Source organism: Coturnix japonica, chromosome 6, assembly GCF_001577835.2.
Source record: "Coturnix japonica isolate 7356 chromosome 6, Coturnix japonica 2.1, whole genome shotgun sequence".
Classification (NCBI taxonomy): domain Eukaryota; kingdom Metazoa; phylum Chordata; class Aves; order Galliformes; family Phasianidae; genus Coturnix; species Coturnix japonica.
Window position 1 is genome coordinate 19,720,075 of NC_029521.1, and position 26,584 is coordinate 19,746,658.

General features: G+C 42.2%; 1 protein-coding gene across 3 annotated transcripts in view; it reads left to right on the plus strand.

Moving 5' to 3' along the window:
• Window positions 1-26,584, plus strand: part of ARMH3 (armadillo like helical domain containing 3) — a 104,153-nt gene that overhangs the window by 22,546 nt on the left and 55,023 nt on the right. For all 3 annotated transcript variants that reach the window (XR_004307748.1, XM_015866958.1, XM_015866959.2), the window contains exons 15-22: window positions 2,238-2,339; window positions 4,785-4,843; window positions 6,133-6,198; window positions 7,258-7,327; window positions 8,750-8,810; window positions 11,627-11,715; window positions 24,292-24,374; window positions 24,909-25,035. Coding sequence is in view for 2 of the 3 variants with exons in the window: in XM_015866958.1 (XP_015722444.1) it covers window positions 2,238-2,339; window positions 4,785-4,843; window positions 6,133-6,198; window positions 7,258-7,327; window positions 8,750-8,810; window positions 11,627-11,715; window positions 24,292-24,374; window positions 24,909-25,035 (657 nt within the window). In the remaining variant the exon portion in view is untranslated. The remainder of the gene's footprint in view (window positions 1-2,237; window positions 2,340-4,784; window positions 4,844-6,132; window positions 6,199-7,257; window positions 7,328-8,749; window positions 8,811-11,626; window positions 11,716-24,291; window positions 24,375-24,908; window positions 25,036-26,584) is intronic.

The window sequence follows — 26,584 nt, forward strand, 5'->3', positions numbered from 1 at the left end:
TCTTTCTTCTAAATGAGATGTTATGTGCCCAAATAAATGGACTTTTAAATAATGGAAAATAAAACCCTTCTTGTTTGTCATGGATAGTTGCAGTCCAGTTTAGGAGAAGAAATCAAATGGCTGCCTACTTTAATAGCATAGATTTGAAGAAAGAAGTCAGTGAAAGAATCGAGTCACTTTGAATAGAGCACAATTTGGAGATGTTTCAGGGACCGAGCAGCCTGGGTTACTTAGTTATATCAGCTATTCAGGTCATCTGATATCCTAGTTAAGGATGATCCTCCTTGTGGATGAGTTCTGTCTGGTTACCATGGATATCAAAAGCTTCAGTTAACAAGCTTCCTATGTCTCATGTCTCCCCGTGCTTGTGTGCTATGCGTTTTGTGTAACATAAAATGTAGAGGGACGGGCATTTTGCGGGCTTGTGTTCAACATGTTTGTTGCAAGTGTATCCATGCCCACGCTATATTATACAAGTGAAAGAAGTGATGCTTAACCACATCTACAGCTTGCTCGTATTCTCCCTCCTTTTTGTTTTGTTTTGTTTTTTAATTTATTTACCAAAAATCAAAAGCAAAGCCAAAGCTCCATCTTACTTTCAGCAGAGGCAGTGATGTTAAGGAGCTCGAGGCTTCCTTCTGCATGCAAGGTTACTCCGTTTAAAGACTGGAGTTGATCTTAGTGTGCAGGCATTACACCGGGAAGCATTCTTTATTAATATTAGCTGTCACCTCGATGATCCCTGTGCTGTGATTATTATTATTTTTGCTTTTGGTTGACCTCGGCTTAGTTATATTTGAGTGGCACTTCTTTAGTACTGCTGTGATTTTAAAGGTATGTCAGAATTTTCCTCATTTTCTCATGTCTTGCAACTCAGCTTTAAAACTTGCCTGTGGCTGAGAGTTAGTTAGAGACTTGGGGATGAAAAGATTGCTTTCTTCTTTTTCATGCATTTGAAAAAATAAAAGCTTGGTTGAATTATTTCCAAGTTTCAGCAATGTGTAGAAATTCGTCTGTGATTTTCGGGCGCTTTTAATGCTGACTGGAATGAAAAATGAGTTCATATTCTGGTTTGTAATTTCTATGGTTGTTAGCCTTTATTCTGAATTAAAGCCTTTTAAAGTTTCAGAGTATTTGAGTAAAAAATGCAATGTCTGCGCCGTGAACCAGAGCAGACAGTGATGTGGTCTTCAGCGCGATTTCCTCTTTTCTTTAAACAAGACTTTTTCTTGAAAGTGTTAATCCATAATATCTAAATCAAGTGTGCCCGTCACCATAGTTATCTAAATGTCACTTTGCTTACTGTTGTTAAATATTCATTCATTGTGTTCATTGTAATGGCTCCAGAAGGACATGCTGGAGATATAAATACATTTTTTTTCCTGATCTTTTAGTTAATTCCTTGAGCTATTCATAACACTGGGAGTTGAAGAGTTTCCAGTATCAATGCTTGGACTTTGCCAACAAACTGGCCACGCTGGCAACATGTCAGTTGTGCTGCAGTTTCAAGACTGAGTGGACTAAAGCATCTCCTGCTTGGGGATGTGCAGCCCTCAGAAGCTAAAAACCCCATTATCATTTCTTTGATGTGATTTGAACATAAAGGTTACATTGTTCTATTTGGCCTGTTGTTTCCAAGGGCTACAATTATGTATTCAAGGGGCTTGTGTAATACTGAGCTCCATGAGAACCTTTATTTACTGTACTGTAGGTCTCTCAGTGCTCAGTTCTAAGAATCCTGTGTTTTACTGTTGGTTTATCCCCTGCATTCTCCTTGCCTGCATATCCTTCAGTTCCAAGGCTAACTAACCTTATGTACATCATTCCAGGGTTACAAGGTTTAAATCTTGAATTGTAAAATGCACTGTTAAATCAAGCCCTTTTCTCATGTGGGACCTAAGTAGGTACTGCTGAGAATATATTGAGTTCCTTAGGTTAAGAGAATTGATGAGTGCTAAAATAGCAGGTTTATCTCTCCTGAAGTGGGTGGAGCAGAACAGAGAAGGATATCACTACGAAGAGCACCCCATCCTACCCTGAGGGCAGGAGAAATGGTCTTTGGGGTAGTACCAGTCTTCAGAGTCTTTGGTGGGCAATCATGAAGCAGGATGAGGAACTCAGGTGACCCTATAGATAAGCTGATTCTGTCCCAGACTTATGAGTCTGTGACTTTGTTCTCTGCGTACTTCTGTTTTGTATTTGTGGAGACTAAGTGTGGCTTATCTGTTCTGTTCCAGTTATAAGCTCTGCAGAGCTACCTTTGGATGCTGATGTACAAACTAGCAACTTGCTGATAACCTTCTTGAAGTACAGCTCCATTGTGATGCAGGACACAAAAGGTAAATCAATTCTGTTGATGTAGCAAGCAGTGTTTCTTGGAGTGGGGAGGGCATAGGAACACATCTCCAGAAATAGAAGCCAACTGCAGTCCTTTTGGATGACTGAAGGTTCCACCTCCTGAGAAAACGAAATGGTTTCTTTTTGCGAGATAACAGTTATGTAAGACTATGTGAGACTGAATACAAGCAGGAGAGAAGTCAACTATGGCAAGAATGTAGTAATAATAATAACAGTAGTTAACAGCCAAGCCTCTCCCTGTGCAGGAGTTGTCAGCATATCTGATTTCAAACCCTCCCTCGGAGAGGGAAAATCATGCACTGGATAACCATATTTTAAGGAATGTTTAGTCTGACACACAAGGTAAAGCTCGGCATTGGGAAGGAACATTGCCTTTGTCCTTTGGTACTTGCTGGTCAAACAGACAGCTCTCTAATGATAATTGTGGCTGCAGTGATCTTCACTGTACTGACAGTCATTTGCTTGATTAGATGCACTCACATACTGTGCCTCTTGTTTCTTCTAATCACTTTGGAGTGGGGCTCATTTCATGTTGCTGGAGCTGAAGCTTGGTGATGTTCAGGTACCCGAGGGTCCTCTTGTGCTCTGTGATTGTAGGTCAGGATCACAGCATGAACATAACAAGTGATCATTATGCTGTATTTCAGCCCGTTGCCAACTTTCACTGCTTTAAGTTAGACATAATAGCTGAACAAAAGCAGGGAGTCTTCTGTAGAGCTATGATACATTGATTATTGAATGCAGTGAACATTTGTGACAGCAGTTATGTATTTGAAGTCTGCTTTCATGTTTCCTCTTGCTTTTGTCTTTAAACTAAACAACCTCAATCTTTGTTCAGGCATTTTTTATGGGTTGTATGCACGAGGAGGGTGTACCAGCTCTCTAATTCTCATTTCCTTATTTCTGGGCTTCCCCTGCTGACCCAAGTCTATGGAACTATTTTATGTTTTTAGTATGTAGAGCATCTGAAGGTTGTGTGGTTGATAGACAGTTTCCTTGCCTCTGTGACAGATGGCAGTTTGTATCAGTAGTTCTACTGATAAGTCATTCAAAATGTGCCTCTTGAACCGCTGCCTATTAATTCTAGTAAGGATATATTGGGTTCTGCCTAACTTTTTTTTCTTGTGTAGAAGAAAGCATTTGACAACAGTATGGTAGTAAGGGGGAAAAAGGAGAACTTTATTTTCTCTCTGTCTTGAGACAGGTGGGAATAGAGAGGAGACTGGTTTGTTCCACTTCCAGGACTAGGCAGTTGTTCCAGTGCTGTCCCAGAGAGCATAATTTAATAGACAGCATTTTGCTAGATCCTCTTCTCTATTTCTCTCTTGTGCCAATCAGAGGCAGCTGCCTTGGGAGAAACAAAAGCTCTGTGCTGGTTGTTTTTTTTTTTCCCCATCTGTAAAATGGGGTTCGTACTGATACATCTCCCAGTAGGAAGTAGTCTGCTTTGTTCCTTTAATGAAGAGTGCTGTGAAGGTACAGAGCGTCTGTGTGAGTAACTGCCTGAATGGCTGCCCCATAACTGCTGAAAATGGCATGATCTTCACAACGTGTTGGCTGAAGGTGGAGTACTTAGTGTGGAACAGGAGCCTTTACAGCACGATCCCCAGAGAGAAGTGTTAGCAGCACCTACATAAATATACAGCGAGGTCTTACAAAGGAAAATAAGGCTTCAGTGTATCACAGTTCTTTGAAGCCCTTTTTTCTGCTTTGCTAGGGTAGAATACTTTTCACTTACACATTTCAGCTAAGGTAAAGGGACCTAGGAGAGATTTTTAGCTCTCCCATTCCAAAATTCCTCTCCTCTTATTCAGCGTAGCAAGATGAAATCAGTGTAGTTCAGTTGCTGGTTGCAGGACATGACCACGGTGGGACTCCTTTGGCTTAAAATGCTTGGTCTTTGCAGACATCATTCACTCATAGCTTGACGTAGGGCAAACCAGGTCATGTCTCTCAGCAGTGGGGTTAAAGCTCAGGGCATGAACTCTCGACATGCTTGTTCTGCTGTGCTGTACCTCTACCAAAACTTGGCTTGTTTCATAACCTACAGCAAAATTGATGTCTTTCCATCTTATCTCAGAGAGGGAAAAAGTACATCTCCGCTGTGGCAGGTGTGCAGTGATTAACACCACTATATAGAATATCCATGGAAGTAAAACTGAATATGAAAGAAGCCTCATTGATATTTACAGCAGTGATGGAGATTCAAATCAGAAACTTGGCTGCTGACAGACACTTTGTGGGGAAAACTTAATGGGATTTAGTGTCCAGGATGGAGGGTGGTGAGTGCCTAGTAGGGAGTAGCTACACTATTAGCTGTGATGGAGGAAGTAGTATTAAAACTCTTCTATTGCAAGATCTTTCTCACTCTTCAGCATTGCCAGGCTTGTGTGGCTCATGCAGGAATTGTTTTTGCTTCTTTGCAGATGAGCACCGGCTTCACAGTGGCAAGCTGTGCCTGATTATCCTGACATGCATAGCAGAGGTAGGTTTCTTGTGAGACACTTCAGCAGATGGTGTGTTTTAGGGCCCTATGTGCATGCACATCCCCTGCCTCCTGTTCACTGGGAGCTGAAGATCTACAGTGGCTGTTAGTAATGAGACCCTCAGGTACATGATGTTTTGCTGATGAACCTGATGCATCACTGTTAAAATGTGCTTAAAAATTGGATCATCTTATTTGGTTTAGCCAACTCACAGGGACAAAGAGAGAAAATAGTGAACCTAAGCCTGTCTCACTTAAGCTATTGAGTGCTTTTAGATGAGTCATGTGTGAATGCCTTTCATGTATGTGTTGCTTGTGGTGAGCATGGCCAGTGCTGTATCCTATTTGCCTGAGAAGGGTTTTATGAAGCTGGGAGAGTGTTGCAGTTATAGAATGGTAGAAAAGCTGGCAGTAGGACAGGAGGCCCAGCAGTCTGTCAGCAGTCCTGGTGAAGGTTCTCCAGTCTCATGGGAAACAGACAGTAATGGCCTGGCTAATGGCTTGTCCTGAATGATGATTGAGTCTGTGGAGTATTTGCATTTTGCATGCTTGCAAGTAAAGATCTTTCGTTCTTAGAAAAGAATAAAAGCAGCAATGTTCACAGGCAGCATGAGAATTCTGTAGTAGCGTTTCTTCAGGGTGCAGTCATATGCATTTCTGATATTTATAAGCGATTTTGGCACTCAAGTGCCTTCTTCAGGTGGGTGCATAGATAATAAGAAATGTTGTTTCTATGTGTCAGGGGCGTGCTTTGGCTTTGATATTAGAGAGTGTATTTAATACCTAACCTTGCTGTGCATTGCCTGGAGTAATAATTTGATTTGTAGCTGGGCTTGAAACAAGTTTTGCCTGAGGGGTGGGACAGCTGATCAACCTATTTGCTAGTACATGCATGCAGGGACTTCTGGCATGATGGCTCCATCAAAAAACCAATAGAAACCTTTACCCACAAAGTTACAGGGACTTTTGTGCGTTATACAGCACTTGTTAAAATCTTGATGCTGTAGCATGTACGGTCTCCAGCTTTGATGAGCAAAGAAATAGAACGGAAAATAGATCTTGAGCAAAACAGTAAATAGTGCAGAGTGTGGCATGGAATTGAGATTGGGAAGGTTTCACCTTTGTGGGACTGGCTGGGAAAAAGAAGAGGTTTCACAGGTGTTTTCAGTATTATATCTACTTATTGGGAGCTCTGTGCTGGAACACGTGTGGTTTGAGAGGCAAGTGGAAATTAGTGGGCAGGTAGTTTTTTATTCAGCGCTCTCCTTTTTTTTCCTTCTTTTCCATAGGATCAATATGCTAATGCTTTTCTCCATGATGACAACATGAATTTTCGAGTAAACCTGCACAGGATGGTGAGTTTTCATTGTGGATGCTTTGCTTTTTCTCTTTGGGATGAGAATGTGGGATTCAAGTCCCTGTATGCTGAAAACTATGTCACGTATATCTAACCTAGATTGCTAAGGAAGTGCTGTCAGAAATGCAGCAGTTGAGGGATGTCTTTAAAATCGCTCCCAGAATGTCTCACTCCTTCAAAGGATAAAGAGCTGGTTGCGCTGTGGTGAATTCAGAGACCTATGTAGCTGGAGAAGAGCTGTGTACTATGAGATCTCTGAAGAAATCAGTGACAGAGAGGATGTTCTGCCTTAACCTTCAGCAAGCATTAGTCCTCATGTGATATATATATATATGATATATACAGTTAGAGTTGCACTGAGTTCTCTGATTTGGGTTATGCTTTCTCCTGAGGGTGGAAGATTCACTTTCAAAGAGGAAAATATATTTTCCATATGTTTTTCCTGTAGGTATCTGTGGAGGAAGTGTCCTTATCTAGCTTATAAAGCTTTGTAGTTGGGGTGACTGAATGCTTCTCCTGACTTAATGCATTCTGTTTTTGTGGTGAAGGTGATTGTCACCTCATCTGACACTGGAACAGTGTTCAAAAGTGTTACTAATCCAAGACAGAAATAAGCACAGTGTGAGGGTGCTAGTCTTTCCCACTTAAAAGCAAATTTGCTGCCCAGTTAGCCTTTCTGGTTTACTACAATCAAAGCCAAAGCCATTTGATACTGTGCGTGCTATTAAGAATGCAGATCAGGCTTCTGAGTCAGGAGCAAATCGATAGGTTTCCAAGGGAAAGCAATTGCTATGTGATGTTTTTTGTTCCATGATATAACAGTGACCTGTAGTTACACACTTAGAGTAACAAAAACCTTGTGGTCATCGTGCTGAAAAGCAAGCAAAATTACTTTGCTTCAGCTCTGGCCTTCAGAACTAATATATGTGAGGTAGCAGTTGGAGAAAAAGACAAAGGGAATCTGTGCTGATGGTGGTATTTGCATGAAAAATACAATGATACACAGAATGTCACTTCAGGCTTATTCTGACTTCTTTTCATCTTTGTGCGTTTGAAGCCGATGAGGCATAGGAAGAAAGCAGCAGACAAGAACTTGCCCTGTCGCCCGCTGGTGTGTGCAGTGCTTGGTGAGTACTGTTAGAGTGCCCACCTGCTTCCTGAGGAATCTTTTTGTTCTGCTGCAGAAATAGATGTGTAGATTAAGAGAAGGGGTGGATGGACTTAAAAATAAGGCAGTTAAGTGAGGAGATTTCTGGCAGTGGACGGCCCATCTCTCTACCTGGCTGCATCACAGAGAAATTAAATCCAAGATTGCTGCTCTGTAGCAAGAAATTCTGTAAACACTTGCAGTAAATTCTGCAGAAGCCCGTTGGCCCCTTTTACCTGGATATGTGACAGTAGGGAGGGCAGATGATTAATAAATTCAGTGTTTTAAGTGATTGTAATGACAGCTGGTCACAAGTACCGTCTAGATGATAAAATGAGAACAAACCTATGGAGAAGACAAATGCTTGTTGAGGAAGGCTTGCTTGCTGGGCATTTAGCCTTTTCTGAGAGGAGGAAAAAATGCAGTAGGGTTGTCAGTATCAAGGTTTGGCTTTACTCGTGGACAACAGCTGAAAGCTTTTCACACAGTGTATGATTAAATTGTGAGACTCATTGCCACGGAGGCCAAAAGTATAAATGGATACAGAGATGAATGGAGACTGGCTTTTAAGCCTGATGAAATGGAAGCAGTCTTGGAGTTCAGCATTTTCGAAAAGCATTTTCATGTTTGTTGAAGGCACAGTGGAACAAATAGGGAATGAATCTTTCTAGACTTCCCAGATATCACGTAGTTTTGCCCTGGGCTTATTTTTTGTCACTATTCAGTCATATTTCTGGGCTATTAGGACCCTTTGAGGTTACATCTCTCAGTTGTTACCAGTGGCACAGCTTAAGCATTTTATGCTGAACTGAAAACACACACATCTTTGATAAGCATTTATTGGCTGAACTGTAGTAACTTCTCTCTTTCAATTGTGTTTTTGAATTCTTTACTCTCAGTGGGATAACCTAAAGAGATATTTTATTTCCTGAATGAGTCTTAAGCAGGACCATAGTCTGTGTTGAGACCAAGCTAGATGTACTTGCTTCAGAATTTGTTTTGATGATAAATAGGTATTCTCTGTAACATCCTCTCTGAAAGCAAACCTCTTTGTTGTGTGTTGTTTCTGATGAGAATAATTTTCTAAAATGTGCTTCTCAAAGGACTTTTCCTCTAGTGACAGGCCTTGAAATATGAGAGCAATTCCAAGCATCAGGATTCATGCTGTGTTCTTCATTTGACTCTTACTGGTGGAAAACACACCCAACGTTTTCAGTATACTTTTTATTTCCAGAGGATGTCTAGTTCTCCTTAATCAAAAGAAAAAATAAACTGTGTTTCTCCTAAGCAGGACCATTGGCTGGTCAGAAGGTTGGTAGGGATTAGTTTGGTTTCCTCACTGTCTACTAGAATTTAACCGTGGCTGGCTCACTACTAACTTTATCATTTTCTTTTCCATCAGATTTGATGGTGGAGTTCATTGTGACACACATGATGAAAGAATTTCCTATGGATCTCTACATGTAAGTGTCTGTAGGATGTTTCCTGGTTTCATCTGAAGTTTGAGTTTGGGTGGAATTCTAGTCATGTAACAGTCTTCCAGCTGAAATAACATTTTGTGGGTGGTGGGGAGCAAGGTGGCTTTTCATGAACTCTTCCAGAGACTTTTTCTACTTTTAAAGTGCTCCGTGCACCAGGAAAATTGAGAGCAAAATGAATTTCCACCTTTCAGGCTGATTTCCTAATCTACTTGATCAAATACAAAGAGCTTTTCAGTCTGAAAGAAGCTTCATAATGCTCACTCATTGCAAGGATCCCTGCTTCCCAGAAGCTGAGTTTTGGTCTAGAAACTAAAAAGACATTTTTTGGAGGGGGAAAGAAAATAAAAAAGGATGATTGATGTGAAGCCTGGCAGGCAACGTGGAGAGTGGAAAAGAGGTTTAAACCTGAAATAGTTTGCTAGACTGTCAGGGTAAAACACAACAGTGGGGGAAAACGAGAAGACAGGGTATTCACTGTGTCCCACTTGGCTCTTGGAATGCATTGTTCTGCTTTGGCCTGAAGGGCAGACATAGGGTTTAGGTGGATCGTTGGCTTTGTTCTGACTGTTCATACAGTACTGAATTTCCCTCAGACTCGAACAGCTCTGTATTCTATGGAAGAGATACAGATAGTTAGGCTGTTCTCCCTGAAGGTGACCCCTCAGCATGTTCCAATTTTGTTCAGATAACCCCAGAACTGCAGAGCCTTTGCAAGGGTTATACAGTTCAGTTACACGTTTGTGAGAAATGCATTTGTGACGACAATAACAGAATTGATTGTAGATAGGTACTGCATTGAGATTTCACAGAGATGTGAAATGTTTGGGCTGAAAGGTAAGGTCACATCTAGAAACCCTTTGAGAGTGGATATAATGAGCTGTAGCAACCATCAGGAGACAGCAGTGCCCATTCCTTTTGGCATGTTTGTGCAGTCCTTACACTACGTTTCTGTCTGAAACCATCCCATACCAGACACTGTTATTGCAGAGAAAGTGGGTGTTCTGAATGCACAAATAGTGTCATACTTGTCTGCATTGCACTTTAAAGGTGAATATGAAGCTGCTCAATGGGGAACATCTATTAATATTTAAAAGATAAATCTAGGTTCCTTTGACTAAAGGTGTTATTTTATCTGTCACATATGTTATCAATTCTTAGTGTAAAGCTGAATAAACAAGGACACTCTACCAGAATGGATGCAACTTCCACACTAAAGTAGTGTGGTTTGTGAGTCTGTAGAGCTTTAGCTGGTGCTCTGGACCCTTAGACAGTGGTACTGGGGCTCCTCATCCCTTTTTTTCCATGTCTTGTTTTCACCCAGGAATCTATAAGCCGCTGTGTACAGCCAGTAGGTATCAGTGCTGAAATATGTCTGCAGAGTATTTTGCAGTAACACTGTTGTAATTGCAGGTAAATGTTTCAGCATTTGCTCAGTTCCTGCTGGTCATTGCCTTAAGTAGCTCTTCTGAAGAGGCCAGTTCTGGTCTTAAAGCCAGGCAGATGCATAAGTGGAAAAACAGTAATGTTAGAAGTAGCTGTCTCTGTAGAGCTGTTTCTGTTCAAGATAATTGTGCTATCATAGTGTTTTTGCTTTCTTTTCTTGGTGGAATTTGTGGGAATCCAATTTCTAATACAGCATTTAATGTGATGCTCAGCTATTGTGAATGATTTTACCTTTATTCCTCTGAAGTTAGGAGTTTCAGTCCTGAACCCATCATCATATTTTTGGGATCATCTAAAAGTCTGGAAATGTGAACATACACCATTTGTATATTATGAAGGCTTTTTAAAGCTTTATTTTGAACTCTTCACCTCATCTTGAACAACTACCACGCAAAAACTTTTAATTTGATTTCTCTGTTTGTCTGACGTTTAGTGTCTCTGCAGCGTCTTTTCAGAGAGATGTTCATATTAATGAGATGTTTTTAGAGAGATAAGAATTGAAGGGGAAAAAAGAGGAAATTTTCTCATTTGAACTCCCTTTTTTTTCTAAATGTCAGTAGCTAAAGTAGGTTGGTCTGACAAACTGAGATTTGAATACAGTTTTTATCTTGTCCTTAATGGTGGCAAGTGCTAGCAATTTTACTCACTGTATTGTGTTTCTCATTCTCATTTGGTCTTTGAGTATGATTGTGTACCTAAGAGCTTATGTAAACACTCTATTCTATAGAGGCCTGTAGGACTTGAAGACTTCATGAGTACTTAGCTCTATGTTGAGAGATTTTAGACCTTGTAAGTGTGTTGCTTGCTCATTCTTAAGTTCATACTTAAGCTTGAAGTAATTTTTTTTAATGCAATTGAACCTCATGCATCATTCAGTCAAACTGAGAGTCCTGCAGTTTTAGTTTCACTATGTAAGTTCCATTAGCCTTGTCAGCTGGGCCAAAGAAACCAAAAAAGTTCCTTCATGACTGGATTTTCCTAAATCTGGTAGCAGTATCTCATACATAGGAAGCCTTGGAAGTCAGGAAACTCCTTTTGCAGAGCTTGTGAGGTCCTCAGGTAAGATCAATGAAGAGTGGAAAGTATTATTTAAATACAAACAGCAATCTTGTATCTTTAGTCAGCCTAATCACGTTGAGCTTGAACTGGTGTACAGGCTTCTTTCTCTGGTCTAATCTGCTTCATTGTTACGTTGCTTTCCTTCTGGAGCCCAAAACCATGAGCCCCATCCCCCTTTGTTGGGGTTTCTGTTTGTCTGCTTTCCTGCTGCTGTTGATTTCTGCAGTGTTGCCAGGTTTGATGTAAAATTGCTGGGAAATACAATGCAGTTAATCCTTTGCCCTCTTTTTTTGCAGACGGTGTATTCAGATTGTGCACAAACTGCTGTGTTACCAGAAGAAATGCAGAGTGAGGCTTCATTACACCTGGAGGGAGCTCTGGTCAGGTACTTTGCACCTACATCTGCAAAGAAAGTCAAATATAAAAAGCCTGTCTTTTTGGTGGCCATGGCTACTTATTCTGTAAGGTTAGGCAGCGAGCATCAATTCTGTTAAATCATCTTTATTTTACTGCTTAGTTGCTACATGCAAATTACCTCTTCTAGAAAGCCAGGTCATTATCATAATGGTAGCTAATTTACTTTCTTGTCTGGCCATGATCACCATGGTATCAGAATGTCTTTATTCTTCATTACTTGAGTCCCTCTTCACCTGATTGGAGAAATGAAGTAATGTTTTATGCAGTAGAGTGTTTCCATCAGTTCTTTGAGAGTAGAAAGGAGGCAGGCTCTTAGCTAAAATGGTGGTGGACACTACTTCTCTTTTCCTCTGTAGGAAGTGGGTGTACATAGAATTGTGTGTATGACTCCTGCTCATGAGAGCAACCTGGAAATATCAGTAGGAAGGAAGATAGGTGTTCAACTCTAACCTTTGCATCGATGACGGTGTGGTTTGTGCCACTGGTGTCCCTTAAGAGAGTCCTATGAGATTTGTCTTTTTTCTTATAATTTGGTCAATGTTGTGCTGTAAGACTGTTTCATGATGCAGTCGTTGTGTGGGAGGTCTGTGGATGACAGCGGCAGGATGGATCATTAGATGTAACAGACTCTTTAGTGATTGTGCTATGTGCTACTCTTCTAACCGTGTGAGCACTGAAGTAGCTCAGCTAGGGAAGTACAGTTAATCCCCAAGCTGTTGTGGCTTAAACACGATGTTTGTGAACATAGAAGGGAATGTGGTTCTAATTGTGTTTTCCTGGAGCTGTGCTTGAGATTTAGGATCAGCGAATTGCTGGTGTACTGCAGCTCCTATCAGAAATATGAGAGGGGATGACTTTTGAAAGGGTGGTGATGAGTGGCTTCTGAAGCTGTTCTTAATTAGCACTAAGTACTTCCCTTCGGTACACAGCTGAGTGTAGGTACAGAGAAATAAACCAACAATCTGAGTCGCATTCAGTTATTAATTTTCTGCCTTACGTGACACATGGCCCATTCAGGCTTCCTGAATTATTTGTGTAGAAGGTGAAGCAGGTGCCCCTAGTTTAGGGATTAGTGATGTCTTTTCTGTAGCTTTCTTCAGAACAGAGCCCCTAGAGGCATGGCTGCAGCATAGTACTGGTTTAGGGGAAGAGCATGTACAATGTTAGATGTATGTTGTGAATAGAAATTACATCTAACAGTGTGTATAGCATCTTCCGAACGGTTACCAGCAAGCTGGATCCATTCCTATTTGGCCAGGGTGAGCTAGCTCTTTCATACGCACTAGCATTATAGGTGCCTCAAAATAAGGTTTTCTCCTTGAAGGTACTGTTCCAGAGTTCAGAGAGTACACCCTTTGGCATCTTTCAATCCTTGAATTTCCCTATTCTAGGGAGAAAAAGAAATCCTTGCAAAACACTAAGATTTGGTATACAGGGATGTTCCTGTTAACGGTCTCTAATTAGCGGTAGATGTTTGCATAGTGCTTGGGAAATGTGAAGTGCCTCGGAAATGTTTGGCACTGCACATGCTTAGAAAGCAAAGTAGTCATATAAAAAGCTCTGGTTGATCAAGTTTCTGTGAAAGACTGAGAATATCTGCACAGCTGATGTAGCTGAAGAGCTCCACGCTTAGTATAGATTTCTTTGTATGTATGGGAAATTGGTAATCACAGCCTGAACCTCTGATTAATCAGCTGAGGCAAGTGTTGGGTCAGCTGTGGGAGCACAGGTGAGAGTAATGTAGCTGTGCTCCCAGAAGGGTTGGAGCTCGACTCCACCTCCTCTAGACCTTATTTAAGGGCTGACCACCATTAAGGCAGCATCTCTTGGAGGTTGCTCCTTGGTGGAGTTTGCCTCAGCATTTCCCAGCAGACTGAAGGCATCCATATCAATGAGTTTTTCCCTATAAATAACCTTATGAATATCTATTACCATCTTTGTATTATTCCACCTTACATGTGTGTTTTGGGAGATCCTTTCACACAGAAGTCACAGTAAGTGTTTCGTGTTCTTTTCCTATAAGGTGTTGAAGCAAAATGAGATTCTTCAGCAGCTGCTGGGTGGTTCATATGGGCTCAAAAGGTCTTGTGTTGACTGGTGTGTGCCCCTGTAAAAGTGCACATCCTGGCTGCTCCGGGTGTGTGTTTCTAGAGTGCTGTATGAGGCTGACTAGATGCTAATTGCCTGCTCTGTCTTGAGATATATTTCATTATTAACTCTTATCCCTACTGAGATCCATCAAGGCTGCTCATTGATTCCCTGGGACATTGCTGCCTTTGATGTGGAAGAATGGTTATTTTTCTAGTCTTGATCAATCTGTCAGACAATTCCAAAACAGAGCAGGGAGACTTATGCATTCATTTCTATGCTGTAACATATAAGCATATTCACCTTGAGGCTTTTGCTTTGGACTGATGGATTCATTGTCACTGCTGGATGAACAGCTGAAAGGGAACATCTATGCACTCCCTGTTAGGTCTGAGATCTCAGGTACTTTATCAGACATGTTTTACAGGCCTTCAAGCCCACACTTGTCTTCTTGAATGGCAAGTTACGTGACAGGTGGAGCATAGCCCTTGTTGTGCAGTGTGAGTGATTGCAATGGAAGTCCCCTGCATAGCTGAGTGGAACAGAGGAGGAGAAGGGAATGGGTGTAAGAAAGCCTTGAAAAGAAGGCAAAGAATTGTACCTGGCATGTGAGGAGAGTTGTTTCACGCAGAAAACTGAGTGGGAGAAAAAGACAAAGGGAATACTGTGGGATGAGGTGGTAGTCTGGAGTGTGGAGGAACTGAGGGTTTGTAGGTGGAAGCAGTAGAAATGTATAGAGCCTCCTGCTCAACTCCTGGTTCTAATGTTAGCTATTCTTTGATTAAGGAAAGCCACTAATGCGTCATGTGCTAGATGGAGCATCTACGAAAGAAGAGCACCTGTCTTCAGCATGGAAGGCCGTCAGAACTTAGGGAAAGTTTCTGCCTTTTCTTTTTTGATTTAAGCTGCAAAGATTGCAGAGAAAAGCAGTGGAGCCACATGCTTGGTGTCACTCAAGGCACGTACCCAACTGCTTGTGCAGTCTGCAATACTCCTGATCTTAGCTCCTACTTAACACTTCAGCAGTTGATTATTTTCAGTTCAGTTGTCTGTGGTTGGTACATGGCTCTTCCTTCTGAGCTTCAGATTTGTCTTCTGTGGCTGTATGCTCTTTCTGGTGACTAGCCAGAAACCATACGTGGATACGGTTGTGTTTCCCTGTTCCCATGTGGACATGAGGTGCAATTTGTAGGGCTGTTATGCCAAGTAGCTGATACTTAAAGAACAACTAATTTATTGTATGTCAAATGTAAGGTACTTATTAGTGCTTACAAGGAAACTTTGCTTGTTAACAACCACTTCCCTATTTCAGAAATACCACACTATGTCCGGTGTTTCTCTTGAGCTCTGCTTAAGTCATGTGAGAAAGAGTTTGATTTTGCTGGTTACAGAGTTGAGGTTGAGTTTTAGTTATTGAACTCCTTTCTAGCCAGCACGTACAGCGCTTGGGTGATGGAAGGTGCTATATATGTTTTTGTTGTCAAGCACGTATAAGCTATGCCAAAAGAATTTTCATGAGTCATTTAAGCTTTTTATATAGAAATACTTCATTTCTTCTACTTCTCCCACCTCAAAATTAGTAATGCTTGAACAATTTGCTCTGAGCTTAGAGGGTACAGGTAACTTCTTTGCAGTTGCTATGGTTTGCTTTAAGTAAAAAATTATGTTTAAAGAAACTGAAAACCAGTTCTAATATAGGCTTAAAATGGCAAGAATATATCACGTGAAAATGTATATGATAGTGAATAATGCTGAAATAGCTGGTTATTAGGGCAATTGAATACAAAGTTGGATTAAAAATGAGTCTGACATAATAGAAAGCACTGAAATTCAGTTCCCAAATTATTGTAATGTACGGGCTATAGTTGCTCATCTTATAGTTTGGTTATTTTTGGCAGATGCTGTTAAAATGAAGATGCTTCAAATGCCATCATCAAGAAGTTGGTATTTATCCACTTTTGGCATTATTGAAGTAAAGCTTTGCACTGCTACTGAACAAGATATGCTTTTATTCTTTGTGTGGACTGCTTGGAACTTTGTGTCAGTTCTTCTGTTTAAAAGGTGGAGATGATGAACACTGACCATGGGAGTGTTCAAGAAACATCTGGATGTTGTGTTGATGAATATGATTTAGCTGGGAAGTATTGGTAATGGTTGGACTAGATGATCTTCTAGGTCTTTTCCAACCTTGATAATTCTGTAATTCTGATATTTTCAAGTTTTTAGGGGTGAATACTAAACAAGAAGGCCTATTTGTTAAATGGCTCTACGTGAACTGTACTGTTTTGGAAAGAAAAATCATGATGTGAGACTTGACCTTTCAAATACCTTCCAGCAAAAATGCTTTCTAACTTAACTCCACTGCTTGTAAACTCTGAAGGGAACTATAGAACAAATGTTAGAGTTTTATCATCCTTAGTATGTTAACATATGCTACCTGGTGCGTGCTGTACCAAGTCATTTCTCCATGCCTTTTGGCTGTGGGAAGCCAGTGCAACCTTTTGAAGCTGCATCTCCTCCATGTGATGGAGCTCCAGGCACATACGCTTTGCTGGAGATTTGGGATCCCTCAATCCATTCAGGAGGATAAAGTGATTCTGAGTTCTAAAGGAGAGTACAACCCCATGGAGTGAGGCTCAAAGTGGGAAGAATGGGCTCCTTCCCCTGTAGTTCCCAGAGATGGAGCTGCTGAAAATAGCAGTAGTTCAGTGGGAGCACCAGAAATAAAGAAGAACAGGGTCCAGGTGGGTTAAAGGAGAACTGCTGAGCAGCTGCAACAGGAATGAGAGTTCTGAGTTGATCGGGTGGATGAGAGGAGTGGTAGATCTGGGAGACAGGGGAATTTGAGTTGATTGCTTGTGAGAAGGGCTGGGAGGCCCTGAGCATGGGAAGCCAGAGAGAATGGGTAGAACTTGGGTCAGAGTGGGAAGCTGATGTAGTAGGAGTAATGAAAGGTCTCTGTTGTTTCCTCAGGAGGACTGGGGAGGCTGGGAGGTGTTTCTGGATGGAAACTTCAGATGAGAAATCACCTAATCTGATGATCTAAAGAGTGAACTATTCATCATTTTTAACTTTAAATTTTCCTATTTTCTTATTTGGATATCTTCCTGGGACCTTGCTTTGATGTGGGAAACTTGAGGAATGAAAGCTACTGTCTAGCTAAGGTGTGTATCCTGGGCAGCATTTTTTCCAGTGCTTCTTAACTTGCATGCTTAAAAGAAGAGAGGATGTTTTCTTACCAACATAGGAGAAATAGGCAAAACATCATTTTGTGACTTCTGTCTTTGCCAAGCAGGACGTGGACAGGATTTTGTAGCTCTTATGCTAACATCCCAAGGGCTGAGATTCTTTGCTATGGGACTGCAAAACCAGCATCTACTGGGTGCTGCTGCGTGGTGCACATGGCAGCAGTTTTATGCAGCTGTGCTGACTAATGTGTGGTTTGTACAAATGAGCTTGTGCAGTTACAGAAGTTGAATGATATTTCCCTCTTTGCTACTAATCTTACTAGTATTTATGTGACTGGGAGTGTTACTGAGTGATGTCCTTTAGTATTCTGATGGATGGATTAAGTAGAGGTTTTTGGGTTTAGCATGTGTTTCCAAACAGCTCGGTATATCAGTAATAGAACTGTGACTAACAAACGTAATTGCTTGTATACAATGTCCTGTATACATACATACTACCAACGATGCAGTATGACAGGTTCACAAGCACTTGTGCTTGTTGATTGTAGGAAGGTTTCTGAAGAGATGACACAATAACGCAGGAGCAATGGAAGAACGGAGTTGCTCAGACAAACTAAGAGCAGTAAATGTTATGCCCTGTGGATTAGATAGCAGTTGCCCTTTCTCACATTTGGTGCTCAGAATGGGAATTCTTCACCAAGCACCTTTTAGTCATACCTGGCAGATCTAATCAGGATGTGTTGTCCTGTGCTGTAAAATACTCCTCATCTTTTTAATTATTTTTATTCTTTACACAATGCTTACACTGAGGAATTTGTTTGTGAATCCCTGAGAGCCTGCAGGTCATGGTGACCTAGTGAGAGAGAGGACAGTTTCCCATGGGATTTTCATGCTATTGATGATAGAACAGCCAGAACTGTTTGCAGCTGTTTCTTGTTCTGCACTGATGGGTTGCAGTGCCCAGAACATGCTATTCTGAGCCTATTTACCCTTCTAACTTTTGGTTTTCAAGAAGCAGTACTCCTGGGCCCCTTATCTTGCTGTCTTTCCATGCCCTTACCTGTGCTCTTTTTCCTCATGCCTATCCTTTTGAAATTGGCTCTGGTTTTAGGTCCTGTGGGAATGTGTACAATCTTAACTCTCAAGATGATGTTTAATTAAAGGTGAACCTACACTGTTGGACAGGATAGAGTTAAGCTCAGGACTTCCCTTTCCTCTAAAGAGGAATGAGAGTTGTGAGTGTATGCTTGCTTTTTGATTGTTTCCTATTTAAACAAACAGAAAAAAAATCTACCTTTTTAAGAAGGCATGTTGCTCACCTGAGTAACAGGAGGTGAATGTGAAGCTTGAAAACTCATTTTCACTGCTACTGCTTGCTGGGATGCTATCAAACAGCATTTATCTGGCATCAGCAATCAGCATTCCCATTAAGCTTGCATTTTTTACACCATTGGCTGCAGTTAGGTGGGAATGGTGAGTACCAGGGATAAGAACTGTATAAAGAAAGTAAAGGATTGGAAATGAATTGGCCTGCTCACCTGATCCTGGGAGCCGTGGGTTATGCCAGCATGTGCTCCAGCCCTCTGGCATGCTGCTGTTACTCATCAAGGCTGCTCTCTTGCTATACCTTGACAGTTAGAGGAAGAAGAGGAACAGCTGTAGAGGTGCAGGTGATACGGGGATGGGGACATGCCAGTAGCACACTGCTGGCTGCTATAGAGCTTTGGTGGTTGGCTGCATGAATTTGGCAGTGCTTGTGGTGGCTGCAGGGAGAGGAGCCATCCAGCCAGGCAAATTGTTTCAACCCAGAAATGAGGTTGCTTCCTCGTTATCAGAGCAAAGGAGAGGAGCTGAAGCATGTTACGTAGCAGTGCTGACAGAGCTCGTATCTCTTCCCATGCTCTCCTGGGAGGGGACTGCAGCATCAGGGCAACGATCTTGTTCCCAGTGCTTTGCCTGATTGACAGGGAGCTGCAAGTGCTGTCCCTGAGTAATTGGTTAACTTGTCCAGGGATGCTGGGGTAGTTTGTGCCTGGGGGGAATTCTGCTGCATTAGTTTGTAATAACGATGTAGCTGTTTCTTGGACACGTTTCGTCTTCCTACTGCTCTATTTGGAAACTACCTCTAGTTCTTTTCTGTCAAACCCTATCTGTAGATATTCATCTCCTGCTGAGTTTGTTTTGATCACTGTTCGCTGAGTGTTTGCTCATGCTGAACGTGGCCAGATCTGCTCCCTCTTAGTGCTCGGGTCATCTCTGCATTTCAAATTTGAGCCTTTTGCTTCTGAATTTCTCATCAGATATAGCATTTATTACAGGTGATTGCTCTGTTCCAGGGTCTCTTTTGTTCCTTGTAACAGCACAGTGGAAAAAATCAGTACATGTGATTATCCAGGCTTAGCTCTTAATGATTTCCAGTCTAGAATAGGACACTGGACTCATCCATGGTTATGGTACTGGCATGTTGTGTGAGTCTTTTTCCACACTGTGTGCCGTAGTTTCCCTAAGATGTGAAGGGAGTCGTGCTGACTTTTGGAATCTGGAAGAATATATTGAGAACGTGTTGGTTGGCTTCCTGCTCTTCTGCAGGTGTTTGGTGTTGGCTGCTGTTTGGGCCAGAACACTGTGCTCAGGTGGGCCTTTGCTCTGCCCTGGTGGCTCGTGGTCAAGCCGCTTAGATGTAAAGGGACAGATAGATCTGTAGCAGGGAACTTCTTGCCTGTTGTCATTATCAGCTCCCCTGCAGCGCTGTGAGGATGTGGATCACTATAACGGGAATGTGAGTGGAAATGCTAAAAGCAAGACACTGGGTATACTGCTGGTATGATGGTAAGTTTCAGAGGGAATGGGAAAATCACTGCTCTTCTACTGTGCACTAAGATTTTGAAGGTGGGAAATCAGAGGATATTAGTGGAGTTACAGGATACCTACTAATTGATGTTACACTGCATCTTCTGGGGAGCTCTCACATCTTCTTTTTCTTCCTTTGTTCCTTTGTTGAGGGCCATTATATGCACCATTAGAAGATTTTTGACCTGGGAGCACAGCAGATGCAGCGACAGAGGCTTCCATACTGTGCTCAACCCATCTAAGATCTCATTGATGTGTTTCTCAGGGCTATTCTCTTCTGCTCTGTTGTGCAATAGCACATCAGAGCCTTCTGCTGCTTGTGGCAGAATCTGTGCTACATAGTGACTTTCTCAGAGGATGGTGCTACTCTTTCCCCTTTTATGTTCTTATCCTGTCCCTGTTCTCCTGTTGCATTACACATGATCCAAATGCTGAACAATGAGACTCTGAAGAGAACAAAAACTGTGTGAATCCCAGTTATGCCAAAGCTGAATTTGTTTCTGTTTGAAACTAGGCTTACAGGGGAAAAAAGGTAAGTCAGTTGTGGGAGGAGGAATAGGGGAAGGAGAGAGTGATGTGCATCTGTCCAGAACTAGAATTGCAAAGTGAAGCCATTTGCCTGCCTCGTCCTTACAGAGGGTTGGCTTGAGAAGGGCAGCAAATGTCTGAGCAGGAGCACTCACTCCCCAGCAGTCAGACTGGCCGCAAGAGCTGATAAGGAAAAATGTCAGTACTCAAACACAGCTGCATGGCAGAGGAGCTGAGAACCTTTTGCACCGCAGTCGTTTCAGTTTAAAAAGCTCGGAGGGTATCTGTAAAAGCTGGTGATCTCATTTTTCATCCTTTGGCTATAATAATCCTTAGGAGGAAAAGTTGCTTAAAACACGATGTGGATGAGTTACACCACTATGATGTTCAGCCAATCGTATGGCTTCATGCCCAATTTAAGTGTCCACTCTGTGTGCTTAGCTACTTCCTTTTGAGGCTGTGTATGTAGGCGCTGAAGGTTCTGTTCTGGGCTTCTGATCTGGGAAGCATAGCCAGTGTCCTCAGGAAAGGTCACAAATTTGCATGCAAATACTGGCTGCTGCTAAGTTAGTCCAGTTACAGTTTTGTTGTTGAAGAAGATCTGGTGACACTGTTACAATGTAAAATTATGGATTTTGAGAATGAGTGTATTGTATTCTGGTATGGGATGCCAAAGGCAGGTTTGTTTAGATAAACCTACTTGAGAGCATTGCCAAAAAATAAAGCAAGTCTGTTTTCCAGTTCATTTTGAAATAGATCTCTTACTCAAATCCATCACTGTTTAAATCCTAGAACACAAATATGGGTAATGTGGCTGAGCTGAAGCAAGGGCTGCAGGTCTGTCTGTCTACACAGCTGAGAAACTGAACTGCTGCTCCACTGGGAACAAACATGGGTAATTTCCTGGCTGGCGTGAGAGGGCAGCCTGCAGGTTGGACACGCAGCTTATTGTGGTGGGGGAGAAGTGACACATCTGGTTTGGCTTCAGCTCACTCAGGAGTGGCAGTGCCAGTGCCCTGCTGGAGCTGAGGGATGGAGGGACGTTTGGCCAGTTGGACCTTTGCTCTAGGGGTTTATCTGGTGTGTTTAATTGTCTCTGAAGGGCACTGGGCATCTGTAGCAGGATCTGAGGTTGTTAATCCTGAAAACTTCAGGGTGCAGCTGTCCTCATTTTTCAGTGCAGGGTCTGCCTTAACAAGCACATTACAGAGACTACAGAGGTAGCTGTGGATTTAAGGACTCCTGTTCACAGCGTTCTTGTTCCTTTCTTTGAGCAGCTTGAACAGAGAGAGACTGGTGCAGAATGTGCAGACACAGAAGGCTGGTTGTTCTTTTAGCACTGGGGTTGTTAAGAGCTCTACAACTTTTCTAGGTATGTAAGGGTCCCAAACTATTGGGTATTTACCTGTGCAGTGCCCACAGTGGCTGTAGACCTAGAGGATCTGACCAGTGCTCAGCCCAGCATTGATTCTTCTCCACATACAGTGTCCCTCTCCTTAGGGAAGGAACAGTGTGGTTGAGCTGTGAGTGGGCTACAATTCAGTGCAATTCAGGTGCAAGGACTGATTTCAAGCAGCAGCGAAGTCTTGTCATCTTTCAAACTGAAACAGGAAAAGTAAACGTGAACAAAGTTATTACAGCAGATGCTTGTGCTGCCACTCAGTGCATAGTGCTCCAGACAATGATGGTTATGCTTTCTTTTAGAGGTAGTGTCTCCACACCACGGGCAGCTTTCATGTTCACTATGTTCAGTGGTTTCCCTTCCTGCTGTTTGGCCACCTGCTGCCAGAGGCCATTCAGCACTATTCTGGAAAAAGCACAAGAGACACAGCGCAAAAATCCGAGGCTTTGTGCTGCTTGTTGTGGAAAATCCAGGGCTGTGCTACTCTGCTTCCAGGCACCCCAGCTGCAAGTAGTTGAATAGCCACACAGGGCCAGGAGAGGTGGTTGCATAGAGTCCTGTGTCTGGGAAAGAGGTAAAATCGTGCCTGTGGGTACTAAAGAGAGAAATGGCCTGTAAGGTTCAGTGCTGGAGAGGCAGGGCAGCTGTCTGCAGCCCAAAGCACCGACTGCAGGAGGCCGCACTTTTTTGCTGTGGAGGCTTTGGTTACCTTGGAAACCTGTTTTTAGCTGGATCTCCGCTCCAGCGGAGAGCCCGTCTGTACCTGCTTCGTCTTTGTTTTCAAATGGTTGCTTTGCAGCACAGTACCTGACAGGAGCAGCTCTGGGTTGCTGCGGAGTTCAGGCTCTGCCTTTGGTCCTGGGCATGTGAGCCCAGTGATGGAGTGATGACTGCATTGTGAGCTTTGTGCTGGGGCTCAGAAGTTAGCAGTGTTCTTGTTCCCTGGACTTCACCTACTCCTGTTCCATAGCCTTTACCTTTGGGCTGAGTTGAGGTCACCACACTCTTATCTGCAGCAAGATTCTCCCAGACTATGGTTGGTTTTCTTGCAGGCTAGTCAGTAGTTTGTAGTAGTTGGGTAAACAATGATAGTATAATCACTACCACCTTCAAATATATACTGCCTAGAAATTTGATGTCATGTTTAAATATTATAAATCTGTGGTCAGTTTCTTTTGCCTGCTCAAATGGTGTGTCTCAAACCTGCTCCTTGCTGTGTCTCACTGACACAGGTCAGTTTTCTCTTTCAGCATCCCAGATTTGCAGATTGTGCTTTCTATCACTTGTATCTTTCTTGAGTCTCACAAACCGTAATGAATTTTGTGAGTCCTATTAATTCTGGTCGGTTGATGGCTGGAAATAGACTCCAGGTATACATCCCAAGCTCCTCCTGGGGCTGCTGAACTTTTGTCTCCTGTTTTGTTGTTCTTTCCTGGCTGCTTCAAGCTGTGAGCAGCAGAATGTTTTGTAAAAGTGCTGCCACAAACTGGAAAAGGTAAAGGTTAACAAAATGATCTTTTAACTGTAAGGAATCAGTAGATGCTGCCCCAGTTAGTAGGTAATCAAGAACATTTGGAGAACTCTTTGTAGCGTTCCGGCTTGACTTTGCAGGTCACCTAATTCAGGTGCTTTAGATCTTGAAACCTGTTGAGTGCAGTGAGTACATTACGAGTCATCGTTCAGTCCTGAGCAGATATGATGCAGAAGAGAGTAGCTTTTCTCTTTAAAATTGTGAGGAGCGGGAAACAGCAGGATGAAGAAATTTCCATTTCACTCCAGTGTACAGACCGCGGTTGCTTATTGTAAAGTCTGTGTGATTAAAGCTCTTTTAGCCAACCTTTTTGTTAATCCCCGCTATCGCTAACTGATATTGGGTGGTTACAGCGGGAGCCTTTGTTTTCCTTCTCAAGACAAGTGTGAACCAGATCTGTAGACTTCCCGGCACAGCCCTAGATAGCTGACACAATAAAGTACTGTATCTGTCCTTGTACTGCTGCGGCAGCTACAGAAAAGCGATGCTGTGGGTTCTTTTTGCTATTTCTTTGTCATTTTAAAATCACGTGTATCAACGGGAGTGACAGTTTGGGGCTGACTGCGTACATCACGTTGGTGATGTGTGAAGCAGAAGGGAGACGGTCGGATTCTCCAGCTCTAAGGCTCACCTGAAGTTCTGGCAGGTAGAAAAAGAAAGTGGACTGAGCAAACAATTGACTTACCTTGAGCCTGGGCAAATTTGCTTAGGAAGTCAGTGAAGGAAAATAAATGTGGGACCCTGAAATAGCTGTCACTTACCTGCCCAGCCCAGAATTTTAGCAAGAAAATACCTAACCAACTCCATGTGTAGAGTGATACATTTATGAAAAGTGAGCTGCTTGCTTTTAGGTGAGCTGGTACTGGATAATGAAAATGCATTTGTATTTAAGTGACTTGCTGAGAATGAAATTGCTTCAATTTGAATTTGATTCAAAAAATACATATTTCCTCCTAGCTTTGATCAACTTGCTGAAGTTCCTCATGTCTAATGAGACTGTGTTGCTGGCCAAACACAACATCTTCACCCTTGCTCTTATGGTGAGTACAGACAAAGCAAATCCCCTTCTTTTAAACAACTTAATTTTAATGAATGTTATTCATTCAGTGAATGAATTTGTATTAGAAATTTCTGGCCTGGTGAGGAGATATCAGAACAAGGCAGTCAAGCTGAGGATTATCACTGTGTTTGGTCTTGCCAGATATTTAGAAAGGGGTCTTAAGAAAGGCACATAAGAAAGTGGAGTCTTGTCATTGAAATAAACAAACTCGTGTGAGGAAAGAGTCTAATTTTCCAGATTTGCTAATGTTTTTTTCTTACTGCACATCCCTTTGTATACAAGATACTGGAGACCTATTTTCCTGGCCCTAGATCTGATAGTGTTAAGGCTTCTTCCCTGTTTCTTCTGTACTGTAAGGAAGATAGTAGAGCAGTGAACTGATGTAATGCTGGCTAATGAAACCAACAGCCCTTTCTTTAAAGGTTTTGAAGATAGACTCTATTGTATATTCCTGCAGCAGTGTAGCTTCTGTGGAAGCATTCCTGTTGCAACCTCTTTTCACTTCTTTGTATAGGTTGTGAACCTGTTCAACATGTTCATCACCTACGGAGACACCTTCCTCCCCACTCCCAGCAGCTACGATGAGCTGTATTATGAAATCATTCGGATGCATCAGAATTTTGACAACCTTTATTCTATGGGTGAGCACCTCCTGGATGGTCAGGAATATTACTGAGTCAAAATGAGAGTGACTGAAGGGGTTGTTTTTCTGCTGTTTTCTGTCCACCTGCTGCTGATGCCTCTTTCCTTGAATGGATATAATTTATGTATTGGTGTGTTGGGTAAAATAAGAATTGAGAGGATAAACTTGTTGTGTTGTTTTTTCTGTGACTAAGTATATTTATCCCTCTAACAATAGAAGTAGCTCCATTACCTTTCTAGCATCTACTTACTGTGATTCAAAAGAACCAATTGAACCAACAAATTTATATATGGTATTAGGTGTTTCATGCATTTTTGTGTAGTTTGGTCAGTTTATAAGTATGCATCTGTCACATCCGGCAGCTTCAAGTCAGAAGGTCAGTACATGCTGCAGAACCAGCCAGTATAGTCAAGTACTCCATGCAAGCAAGTATTTGGAAAAGAATTTGAGGAACTTATAACAGGATGCTTGCTGTGCTGGGCAAATCACATCTACTGCAGTCACTGCCAATGCAAACAAAAGAATACAGCCCTCACGGACCTGCTTGTAATGACAAGTAAATCACTGCACTGAGGAATGTGCCTGCTGGCTAAACAGGGTGAGGCTGCCATCCTTCTGAAGGAGAGAGACATGCTGGAATGCCACCAAGTGAAACCCAGCAGGGAAAAGAAGAACAAAGGAGAGCAAGGAATGCGTGGAAACAAAACCAGACTGTGTGTATACACAGGAGCCTGTAGCCAGGGGTGGCTGCAGCAAGGCTGATGTAGCGCCTGCATGCTTGAAGCTGTGAAGAAAAAGATAAAGCTGTGTTCTTTGCTTACTTTGTTCTAGAAGAACCTTTCTTCCATGCTCTGCTCCCTTCTCTCTGTGATCACCCATCTAGCAACGGGAGTTATTATAAAGCATATAAGGGAAGTTTAAAGGGTAGTGGGACAGAGGTAGTTAGCCACAGCACTCTTCTGGCTTGGACAGTTGTCCATACCACAATAAAAGGGCCACGTACTCCCTGCAATTTCAAGCAAAATGAACTGCCTTTTTGTATTAACTTCCTACGGTTTTCATCCCTTATAGAAGGGTTCAGTTGGCCATTTTTGTTCTCTGAGCACAAAAGATCTTTTGTTAACTTCTTTCCTGCTCACAAAATTGCAGCTAGTAAGATGAGGTGATTTTACCAGCCAGTTTCAAACCAGTCCCCTGTGGAAGCTGAAGGAAAGTGAATTGGAAGAATAATGCACTCAAATACAATTGGGCTGCACAGGAGCATCTGACCTGTTTGGGCATTTCACACATCGTGTGACTATTTTCTATCTTAATACATAGCACAAACTCCTTTGACTTAACATCCTGGATGTATGCAGAGTTATTGTTCAAGCATTACTTTAGGTGTTCAAGTGCAGCACCTTCTGTTTGACAAAATCATATTATTCAGAGCTGACATCCTGATATGTAAGTGCTTGAAATTTTGTACCGTGGGAGTGGAGGTAAAACCTAGGGGTGTGTGTGTGTGTGTGTATATATATGTGTGTGTGTATATATATATGCATATG